This window comes from Gobio gobio (genome assembly GCF_949357685.1).
Source record: "Gobio gobio genome assembly, chromosome: 17".
Lineage (NCBI taxonomy): Eukaryota > Metazoa > Chordata > Actinopteri > Cypriniformes > Gobionidae > Gobio > Gobio gobio.
Genome location: NC_137110.1, coordinates 1,946,611 through 1,958,997, shown reverse-complemented (window position 1 = coordinate 1,958,997; position 12,387 = coordinate 1,946,611). Strand labels below are relative to the sequence as shown.

Genomic DNA, 12,387 nt, shown 5'->3' with positions numbered 1-12,387 from the left:
CTCTCTCTCTCTCTCTCTCTTACACACACACACCTCTTAATCTCTCTCTCTTACACACACACACACACACACGCACGCACTCTCTCTCTCTCTCTCTCTCTCTTACACACACACACCTCTTAATCTCTCTCTCTTACACACACACACACACACACACACACACACACACACACACACACACACACACACACACACACACACACACACACACACACACACACACACACACCTCTTAATCTCTTAATGAAGATAATGTGGTATTAACCCACTAACTGAGGAGCAGTCGGATCCGATTCTGCTCTTCTCTGTAAATCTGCTCCCTTCCTTTCTTCCTCAGAAACACACACAGATCTCACAGCGATTCCTTTGACGTGTGTGTGTGTGTGTGTGTGTGTGTGTGTGTGTGTGTGTGTGTGTGTGTGTGTGTGTGTGTGTGTGTGTGTGTGTGTGTGTGTGTGTGTGTGTGTGTGTGTGTGTGTGTCTGTGTGTGTGTGTGTGTGTGTGTGTGTGTGTGTGTGTGTGTGTGTGTGTGTGTGTGTGTGTGTGTGTGTGTGTGTGTGTGTGTGTGTGTGTAACATTGGCGAAACAGATTGGTCAGATTAGCTCATGTGTGTCCGAGCTCTGGAGAGTCGCATATGCAGTGTGTGTTTGCAGCGGTGAGTAATGTAGCCAATCACAGTTGATCTCTTGAACGTGATCAGAGGTGTTTAAGTTAGTAAGAATCTTTTTTTTTTTTTTCAGAAAGAGTTTTTATTCAGTGTTGAGTTAATGCAGGCTTGCGAAAGATTTTTTTGTTGACATTTTTATAAAGGAACTTTGAGAGATCGCGAGATGACAAAGCAACAGCATTTCAGTGATCGCAGCGATCTTGGCTCAGTTTGGAGGCTACGGGTTCAGGGTTCAGGGTTCAGGGTTCCTCTGCTGCCAAAGGTCCAGCATTTAAGTTCGGAGTTCAGGTGTTATTTAAGGAATGCCGGCCGGTAATGCGGATCCGGGCCTCTGTATTTTTCTGATGTGTAGGCTATAAATGTTGTGAAATAATTAAGTTGGCTTGAGAGAGCAAATTACTGAAATCCTATTGTCTTCTGACCCTAAAAATGTACAACTCTAACTCCTCCTAGAGCTTTAACTCTACAAACTCGGCTCCAAACTTCAGACTGTTCTGACTTAGTGTGCTATATCTTTTCTAACTGATCACACTTAAGGTTTTCCTAAAATTAACGATCAAAACTCGGAAACATCCCATTGACGGAATGTTGTGCCAAGACAGTTCAAACTCTAACTGACAAAATTCAAATTTTGACAGTTGGAGAGGATCAGACTCCAACTGCCATTCTAGAACTATTTCTAATCCACTGACACTCACTTACTTACCTTCCATTCCATCTAATATCCATCCATCCATCTGTGCAGCATTTAAATGGGTCCGATATGTTTCGTTTATTTAAAATGTGCATTTTTGCATCCAATTTCCTTTTTTGCTTTTAAATTTATGAGAAATGATATTTTCTGTGAAGAATCGATCAGAGATGGAAAGAGTAACAAAATATTCTACTCAAGTAAAAGTACTATTACTTCAATTAAATTTTACTTAAGTAGAAGTAAAAGTACCGGTCTAAAAATGTACTCAAGTAAAAGTAAAAAGTAGTTCATTTAAAATGTACTCAGAGTAAAAGTTACTGAGTTAGTTTTTTTAACAGCGGGGTGGGAACTCTCTCGTGTAGGGTTGTAATATAATGATGTTTCACAGCGTCACAGTATTAATGATTTAATAAATAAACTGTATTATTCAATTATGGTTATTATTATCACCAGTTAAAAAGGCATTAAATTAATGAAAACTGATTATTTATTTTTTGGTGGAACAAATGCTTTATTATAAACTTGAAACCATTTTTTTTTAATTAATTTCAATAAAACATGTCTAATGAACTAAATAAATTATGAATTAGATTAACAACTTTAAGAATAAGAGTCCTAAGAAATTTTTCTTTTTATGATTTAATACAAATACATTACCAAAACGGTGGTAATCAAATACTTGTCCTTTCATTTTTTGGGCAAAGTGCTGCTGTTTTACTAAATTAAACCATGGATTTAAAAATATATTCTTAAATAATGTTTAAATTATGTAATATTTTTATTGTTGCTATTATTTTTATTTTGACAAGTATTCTATAGGCCTACAATAGTAATATATTTCTTTCACAATTTCATCTAGTTAAACCGTTTGATGGGTTTTAGTGAGGACCTATTTCAGGGAAGATCTGTTTCAATTCAGAATGTATTTGATAATGGCTTTAAATCAAATAAAATGATGAAAATGTTAATTAGGTGTTCTCAGATCAGCTCTGGAAATGTTCATGCCCAAATATGTTTTTGAGACGTTAAACACCACGAGTATCGCGTAGGCTACTTAAGTATGTAGGCTAGTAGACGAAACAGAGCTGCTCATTCACACAGAGACAAAAAAGCAGATTATATATTCATATAGCAGTGTTTTGAGCTTTAATATTTCACAGACCATGTCGCGATTTGATTTATTGTACAGCTCTACTGTCGCTGTATTCATTCATCATCAGTTTGCGTGTTTTACGTGATATCTGCGTTATACTGTAATTCCGGGATTCCCTCAGCATCACAGAAACATTCGGCCTTACGTTATAAACGTACCTTTATCCGCACTTATCCTCGGAATGGTGTTTCACGAACATGTTCTATGCGTCTCCTCCTTGGCATCAACATTTTTTTGCCAATTTCATATCCTCCTGGACAACTCCGGCTATTTTTTGTCTATATCCAAAGCTTTTCCACACTATCCCGGGTTCGCGACGGCGTTTCGCTCTCAGCTGGTCTGACGTATGTCAGTCCGTCTGTCTCCATCTTTTTGTGAATTTTGCGCGTTCGTTCTCCCGCCTTCAATTCAATGCAGTCGTTTCCGGATCGCATTTTTCCCCCCTTTGTATTATTTATTTTTACTCAGTAACGGATGTGGTTTAAAATGTAGCGAAGTACAATACTTCAAACAAAACATACTTACATATTTTGAATACTACTTAAAAAAAAAAGTAGAAGTACGCAGAAAAACTACTCAATTACAGTAACGCGAGTAAATGTAATTCGTTACTTTCCACCTCTGGAATCGATATGATGTCATCGACAGGCCACGCCCACACGTCCCGGTTCCTCGGGTTAAATAGCATCTCATAATTTACAAACAGTTGGAAACATTTGGGATGTTGTAAATACTTGACTGAACACCACAGAACACTGGCCTGGAGGTGTTTGGATATTTTACGGAACAAAATCTTACATAGTGCAGCTTTAACCAGTCGTGTGTGTTTAAATGACTCGGGTCAGAATATGTTCGATCAGAGATGAGCCGAGAGGAGTTTGATGGCGTCTTTAATAGAAAACAGCAGTGATTGTACAAGCCAACACTACACCACGACAGAGCTAGCATGTTCCGCTAGTTTTAAATAGCATATTTACAAGCTACAGATTCAGTGTAACAACTCAAACTGACCCCTTACTGGACGAGAGACGGGAGGATGAATGAAAGAGTTCAGGGGGAAGCTAAGCATCCTGGGCTTTTGCTTTGCTCCGGCGGTTCTTGACTTCCTCCATGAGGTCCGTCAGGTACTTGATCTCCCGGCTGAGGGACTGGGCTTTCTCCTCCAGCTCGCGGTTCCGCCTCTCCAGGACCGCACACTCCGAGTTCAGGACGTCCTGCTCCACCCGCTTCTTCTGGCGGTACCGCGTCGCTGCCGTTTTGTTCTGCTCCATCTTCTTCAGCTTCTTCTCCACCACTTTAGGAGCGCCTTTCACTCGGCCTGTCGCCGGGTCGGGTCTGGAGTAGGGTTTGGTTCTGGAGGAGCCGTCGGGATTGGGCTGGTGAGTCGGAGACCCGGACACGGAGATGCCACTGTCACTGTCTGAGGAGTCCTCAGTGCCGCCCGCCTCCTCTTTAGCGGTCAGAACCAGCACGATGTGGGCCGGACTCAGGCTCAGAACCATCCCGGGAAGCTCTAACGGGTTGGAGGAATCGGGAGAAAGAGGCTCGGACTTGATCTCGATGGGCGGGGCTTCTGGGAGGGGGAGGGGCAGCGGAGGCATCAGACCCAGATCTGAGGAGCAGAACCCGAGGTCCAGATCCATGTCCGTGTCCAGGCAGGCCAGCAGATCTTCAGGAGAGCTGGGAGGCTCGTCCGAGTCACATGACCCGATGAGAGAATCCAGGTCCAAGTCATTCAGGTCTAATTTCTCCGACATCCAGTCCATGTCCGGAAACGGGTCGCCTGCGGAGGAAGGAGAGTTCATTACCCGCTCACAGAAACAGCAGCAACCGTGTGGAACTCATTTACTAGAAAACTTTGACATTATTTATTACTTTAGAAATGTTGCCTTGGCAACTCGGCGAAATAAATGTCATTTATCTGAAGATATTTTATAGTAATGAAGATGGTTTTAGTTCAATATTATAAACGCTTTAGAAACCCTGGTTCTGTTCACCATATTCACATCACGCAATCACACGAGGAGCTGCATATTCATGTGATGCGTGTGTGTGTGTGTGTGTATGCAGAAGTCGTCCAGTGTGTGTGTGTGCAGCGATATCATTCAGTGTGTGTGTGTGTGTGTGTGCAGCGATATCATTCAGTGTGTGTGTGTGTGTGTGTGTGTGTACTAGGGGTGTAACGGTACACAAAACTGACGGTTCGGTACGGATTCGGTACAGCAGTTTTACAAAATGGCTTTTTATTAATTTTTATTCAACAGTTGTTTAATGAAAAAAAAAAATTGTCTGTCCTTAAATTAATTCAGTTATAACTAAAAGTTTCTTAAAGATAATGCCGTAAACTATATAGGGAGCCCTTACATATTGCTATTAAAGATTAACAACAGAGCCCAAACTATTAGCCTAAATTCAGTTGCTGTTTATTTTTAGATATAATAATCAACACTCATAAGCTTCACAAAAGGCAGTTTTTGCATTAACTTCTAAATATAATGATTCTTTTTTCACCAATTTGTTGTTGAAATAATCATTTAGTGGCTGTAATTTTCATGATAGGTTTATTTAAACATACATTAAATAAACAAGACATCACTGACAGGCTAAGTAGTATATAATGAATATATATAGGCTAATATAATGAATATAACGGCTAATATAGTGCATGTATTCAGTGAAAGTTCATCTCTCTAGTGAACTCACAGCTGTGGACACTGAATGACCTCTGAGGTAAACGTGATTCTACACGACATTGTTTACAAGCTGTTTTATTGTCTTTCCGCGGTTGAAACACCGATGGAGCGATTACACAACAATTGATACGTTTCAGTAAGTTGTAATGTATCCTCAACATACCTTAAGATATTCATTTATATTTATTCTTTCTCAAGCGGCAGCGCACGGCGCGCGAGTGAGCGCGATCATCTCTTCCTGATCGCGCTCACTCGCGCTGCCGCTTGAAGTTGAACTGATACGCGTCTATCAGTCACGTCACATTAAAGAGCGTTAAAACGGCATTTATCGTTTGAATTTCGTGATAAAATGAACTGAATACTCAATATGTTCGTATGGGAACTCGGATTGAAGTGTGTTCCGTGCTTTAAACAAGCCGACTGTAAACTGTTAAAGATTGCATTCATAACCGTTCGGTACACACGCGCACCGAACCGAGAGCCCTGTACCGAAACGGTTCAATACGAATACGTGTACCGTTACACCCCTAGTGTGTGTGTATGCAGAAGTCGTCCAGTGTGTGTGTGCAGCGATATCATTCAGTGGGTGTGTGTGTGTGTATGTATGTATGTATGCAGAAGTCGTCCAGTGTGTTGTGTGTGTGTGTACAGAAGTCGACCTGTGTGTGTGTGTGTATGCAGAAGTCGTCCAGTGTGTGTGTGCAGCGATATCATTCAGTGTTTGTGTGTGTGTACAGAAGTCGACCTGTGTGTGTGTGTGTATGCAGAAGTCATCCAGTGTGTGTGTATGTATGTATGTATGCAGAAGTCGTCCAGTGTGTGTGTATGTATGTATGTATGCAGAAGTCATCCAGTGTGTGTGTATGTATGTATGTATGCAGAAGTCGTCCAGTGTGTGTGTATGTATGTATGTATGCAGAAGTCATCCAGTGTGTGTGTATGTATGTATGTATGCAGAAGTCATCCAGTGTGTGTGTATGTATGTATGTATGCAGAAGTCGTCCAGTGTGTGTGTATGTATGTATGTATGCAGAAGTCATCCAGTGTGTGTGTATGTATGTATGTATGCAGAAGTCGTCCAGTGTGTTGTGTGTGTGTGTACAGAAGTCGACCTGTGTGTGTGTGTGTATGCAGAAGTCGTCCAGTGTGTTGTGTGTGTGTACAGAAGTCGACCTGTGTGTGTGTGTATATGCAGAAGTCATCCAGTGTGTGTGTGTGTGTGTGTGTGTGTACAGAAGTCGACCTGTGAGTATGTGTGTATGCATCTCACCACAGTGACTCTACAATAATTTTACGATGCGACGACAATAGTTTTTGTGCACAAAAAAAATCAAAATAACACCTTTATCCAACTTGTTCTTGTCTTCCGTGTGTCTCCACGACGCATGCGTGAGAATATGAGCAGATCCGGCGTTCGGACACATGACCCAGAAGAGATTTGTTTACGAGCAGAGGAAGACGCGCGTATCTCAGCTGTTGAATTCTACACTGATCGTGCTTTAGGTCTCGGCGTAGTTCTCAAATGGGGCTAAAGTGGCATTTCATGAATTCCTGAACGCCGGATCTGCTCATATTCTCACGCATGCGTCGTGGAGACACACACGGAAGACAAGAACAAGCTGGATAAAGGTGTTATTTTGAATTTTTTTTGCGCACAAAAACTATTGTCGTCGCTTCGTAAAATTATTGTAGAGTCACTGTGGTGAGATGGACTTTGTAACGACGTTTTTAGTGCCTTTTCTGGGTCTTGTGAGTGTAAATGTACTGAATGCCAATGGAGGCCTATCTGAAGCCTTTCTCAGCATCAGCTTTACACTAAAATATCTTCATTTGTGTCTGAAGATGAACGGAGGTCTGACGGGTGTCCAACCACATGAGGGTGAGGAATTAATGACACAATTTACATTTTTGGGTGAACTAAGCCTTTTAAGTGTTTTAGCATGTGCAGTGTGTGTGTGTGCAGTGAAGTCGTCCAATGTGTGTGTGTGTGTGTGTGTGTGTGTGTGTGTGTGTGTGTGTGTGCAGTGAAGTCGTCCAATGTGTGTGTGTGTGTGTGTGTGTGTGTGTGTGCAGTGAAGTCGTCCAATGTGTGTGTGTGTGTGTGTGTGTGTGTGTGTGTGTGTGTGCAGTCCTCACCTTTACTCTGCTCCGGCTCTGATTGGACGCCGAGCAGCTGAGACGCAGGAAGCCAGGAGAGCAGCATCAGCTCTGACTTACACCCTAGAGAAGCGGGAGGAGAGGGAGAGAGGGGCGAGAGAGAGGAGGAGAGAGAGAGGGAGATCTCCTCATCTTCCTCCAGTAGGGGCCCGAAGGGGTCAGCCATCAGAGATGAGGAGCCCGAGAGCAGGGCCCCCACGTCCCCCAAACACATCCCAGAGGCTGAGGACATGGCAGAGGGGCGGAGGAGAGGCGGAGCGGAGGAGGAGTTCAGGAGAGATGGAGAACGGGGCGGTGGTGCTGTCTAGAGCAGCAGAGCTGTGGGTGGAGGCCACAAGAGACCTGCAACACACACACACACACATCAGAGACTGCAGAACGACACCTTCACCAGAGATAAAGGCTGAGAATGACACGAGTGTTCAAGACAATATTTAAAGGGCTGTCAAAAGATTAATCGCATCCAAAATAAAAGTTTGTGTTTACATAATATATGTGTGTGTACTCTGTTAAGTATTATTTATATATAAACACACACACAAGCATGTATATATTTAAGAAAAAAATATTTTTATATATAAAACATTTATGTATATATATTATAGATTATATAAATGCAAATATTTCTTAAATATATACATGAATGTGTGTATTTATATATAAATAATAATTAACAGAGTACACACACATATATTATGTAAACACAAACTTTTATTTTGGATGCGATTAATCTTTTGACAGCCCTAAAATGAATATAAAGATGGATCCTGCGCTCTAAAATGGCCACAGGTTTTCTCTGAACTGTTTTTGGAGCCTGTGTTCAGTTTTTTTAAATGTATGATCATAAAGTCTTCAGTGGTTTATATCTTCAGCATCTTCATGATCATTTTATATTTTGGGGATGGAAAGATATAAATAGCGACACTGCCTAATGCAAACTCTACACTGCGAGTAAATAATACCTCTCATTAGCCATTGGCTAATACAATCTCAGATTTCACTCGCCAGTGTGTGTGTGTGTGTGTGTGTGTGTGTGATGCTAAATATAAGTTTAGCATAAATGTTTTAACTCGCTGAACACTCTGAATGAGTTTCGCTCTCGTCAAGCGATCTATATGATTTCAAATCCGCTCATCTGACGTATGGTAAACTCTAGTGTGAAGAACTCTAGGAGCGCGTTTCACACACACACACACACACACACGCGAAATCCACGCACTACATGTTAACAATATTCTTTGTTGTATTTTCCTGTCAAAATAAAAAAAAGAGTTCATTTGGAATTATTTAGCTTTTAAGAACAAGCAGAAGAAACGCCGTTTTTTTCGGGCGTGGGCGGAGCTAATGCACAAACGGCAATCTCATTGGCTGGCGCTCATCTTTTCCTGTCCCTGTTTTGATTTCAGCAAATCAGTTTGAGCGAATGCTGTCAACGTGATTAATATTCATGAACCTCAGCTCAATCCTTAGTGCGTTGTATATTGTTATTAGTAGTAGAATTAGTAGTATTATTATCTTTTAATAATATAATTACTATTATCTTTTCTTTTTTTTTACAGAAACCAACAATATCTTAAGCACCACCACCAGTCCAAAGTTCAGTTAAACGACAAATATGCATTAATACAACTAATTCCAACAGTTTTAGTTCTAATTACTATAGTTCTATCATTATATAGTGCTTGATTATCATATCATAACAGTCTGATGCTGACGTTCAGATATTTAAAAAGCGGTGCCATTTTACAAAGATATTGAAACATTTGGTGGTGGTGTTGTGTGTGTGTGTATATATATATATATATATATAAATATAATAATATAAAAGTATATCAGTCTGGCGACTAAAAAAAAAGGTACTATCCAAAGGCGATGCTATTGCCAAGGTGTGCGTAGAGGGTTGTAATGTGATTATTAATCTTCATAAGTCTCTGATTTAATTAATAAATGCGAGCGCTTCACGTCTCAGAGCCTGAAGGTGGCGCTGTTGTGCGTTCAGACACACATTTACAACAAACGACACTAATGATCCATCATGACAGTGTTTATCGCAATAATAAAGCAGACATTTCAAAATAAGAGTCCTGGTGTATTTCAGGCTTGTTTATTAAATAAAAGTCTGATTTACACCCCGGTTATTATTCGCTTACACAAACTTTAAGTAATTTAATTTCCGTGTAATTTAAAGTATTGTAGCTTCTGCCTGGGATGCACCGTACATTTAACACATTATTAAATATATAGATTTTGAAAGTATCAGTGATATCATAGTCAACAAGAAACTAAAATCATAAAAAGTATCTTTACTTGAAATAAATAAATGTTAACTGGCATAAAATTAAACTTAGTTGAAATTAACCTGTTATTTAGTTTAATTAACATGATGTAAAACTGAAATAAAAAATAACTACAGACATAAAAAGAAAAAAACAATTACTAAAACCTAACAAATTAAAATAAAATAATTAAATTGAATTTAAAATACTTACAATATAATATATTGCACCCTGCATCTGTGATGTGTGCATCGACACTTTCATAATGATTATGAATTCTTAAAAGTTCATATTTTTTATAGTATTGTGAAGTTAGCGGATCAATGCAGGTATTAACACCCAAAACTATTTTTTTTTAGCAGAACTGGTTTCCCAACCCTTGCTCGAGGAAGATTTAACGAAACACAAACTGGCTCCATTTCAGAGAATAAAACTTCCCTAAACGTCACCAGCACCGGTTCAGCCGGTCTCTAAACTGCCTTTAGCCCATTAAAAAGATTATGTTTCTACTGGGAGGAACTCAAACTGCCTACATATTCACTTCCCTAATATTTACCTACACTCCTCCTACTAGCCGCTAAATTTAACACCGCTATTCCCCTTTAAGACATTTCCACGCCCTACCCGACAAAAATTCCTAATATGGTCATTAGAACGTCAAACCCCGCCCCTGGTTCCTGTGCGAGATGGTGTCCCTGACGACCTCGCGCGCCATTTCCATCGCGCAGTCACGAGGAAAGAGCGCGCGCGCCATTTTGTGGTGCCACGTTGCCGCTTCGCGATCGAAAAAAGTCCCGATTGTTTATTTTATGGGCTAGCGCGTGTCAGTCTGTCAAAACACAACGCACGAAGCGAAACAAACACAGAGATCGCTCGAAAACAGACAGTACTCAGCAACACCGCGATGTTGACCGGGTCCGTTATGAAACCAATTATAAGTTAGATATAAACACAACAGCTTTTCAAAAGTTTATGACACACGTATTATTGTACCACTACATCACACGTCAAGAGCGGAGATATACTTACGCCATTTTGCCAAATAGAGCCAGTGCACTTGACCACTGCACTGCCGGATTAGCCGCTGCGAGTAACGCCGCTGCGAGCCGCTAAACTGCCATGATTCCCGCGGGAGTGTCGCGTGTGGAGAGACTGGAGCGCATGAGAGAGAAAACGTTGGAATGGCAGCGCTCCCGCTTATATACTCACACGTCACACCCGCACAGTGGCCTTCCGCCGCGCCCGATCTACTCGTATCACTCCGCGCGTGTCTGCATGCTGATTGGTTTCTGGGCCTGTCAGTATTTAGCAAACAAATAGTACCTAAATATTTACGTTCTCATGGGATGTAGGTCATGTGCGATGAGCTCAAATAGGAAAGGAAATGATTAGATATAGATAATATAAATAAATAAATAAATAAATATAAATAAATTTATTTATATAACTTAATATACAATATAACAAATAGAAAATGGATTTTATACTTCTTTCATATGTTATGCTGTGTCCTCGTAAGTGGACATAAACCGGTTTAGCTATGTTTAAGTGCCAATCCTGAGTTTAAGGTACCATTAAAGTGGTTTGGCTCATTGGTTCATCTCCATAGTAACTTGCGCTCCACGGCTAACCTGCTCCAGGACAAGAGATCTCAAACCAAAATTGGACCAATCAGCTGTGAGCAAAGTGACACACCTCTAATGCAATGAAGCCACGCCCCCTGTTTCTGCTCCACATTAAAGGGCACGACACAGCAAATGGTTTTTAAAGACTAAGCGTCTGCACTCTAAAAAATGCTGGGTTAAAAACAACCCAAGTTGGGTTGAAAATGGACAAACCCAGCGATTGGGTTGTTTTAAGCAAACATTTAACCCAACCGCTGGGTTAAAACAACCCAATTGCTGGGTTTGTCCAATTTCAGCCCAACTTGGGTTGTTTTTAGCCCAGCATTTTTTAGAGTGTGGCTTTTAACAATGCTTATTTATAATAATAATAATTTGGAATGATTTAGATATAATTTATGTAATAATTATACCCGTAATCAATTACACATGTATAATTTTAGTTAATCAATCATTAATAGGCACTTTGTTAAAATTAATATAAAAGGTCATACACTCAAAAAAATGTTGGGTTAAAAATAACCAAAGTTGGGTTGAAAATGGACTAACCCAGCGATTGTGTTGTTTTAACCCAGCAATTGGGTTGTTTTAACCCAGCGATTGGATTGTTTTAACCCAGCAATTGGATTGTTTTAACCCAGCAATTGGGTTGTTTTAACCCAGCGATTGGGTTGTTTTAACCCAGCAATTGGATTGTTTTAACCCAGCGATTGGATTGTTTTAACCCAGCAATTGGATTGTTTTAACCCAGCAATTGGATTGTTTTAACCCAGCGATTGGGTTGTTTTAAGCCAACGATTGGATTGTTTTAACCCAGCAATTGTCAATCCTGTAACCCTGAGTTTGTTAAACTACTATCATGGTACAGGCCCCAGGATTTACATGTATAGGCAAAAACAATGGGATGAAAAACCCAGCAATTGGATTGTTTTAACCCAGCAATTGGGTTGTTTTATCCCAGCGATTGGGTTGTTTTGACCCAGTATTTTTTAGAGTGTGGCTTTTAACAATGCTTATTTATAATAATAATAATTTGGAATGATTTAGATATAATTTATGTAATAATTATACCCGTAATCAATTACACATGTATCATTTTAGTTAATCAATCATTAATAGGCACT

General features: G+C 40.2%; 1 protein-coding gene across 1 annotated transcript; it reads right to left on the bottom strand.

Moving 5' to 3' along the window:
- Positions 1-3,388: 3,388 nt before the first annotated feature.
- atf4a (activating transcription factor 4a) lies at positions 3,389-11,284 on the bottom strand. The gene is made up of 4 exons (XM_079840967.1): positions 11,214-11,284; positions 10,671-10,936; positions 7,345-7,707; positions 3,389-4,298 (listed from the first exon to the last, which is right to left on the bottom strand). Exons 3-4 carry the CDS (start codon positions 7,595-7,597, stop codon positions 3,577-3,579), a joined length of 975 nt encoding a protein of 324 aa, XP_079697093.1. The 5' UTR covers positions 7,598-7,707; positions 10,671-10,936; positions 11,214-11,284; the 3' UTR covers positions 3,389-3,576.
- Between the last annotated feature and the right edge of the window lie 1,103 nt (positions 11,285-12,387).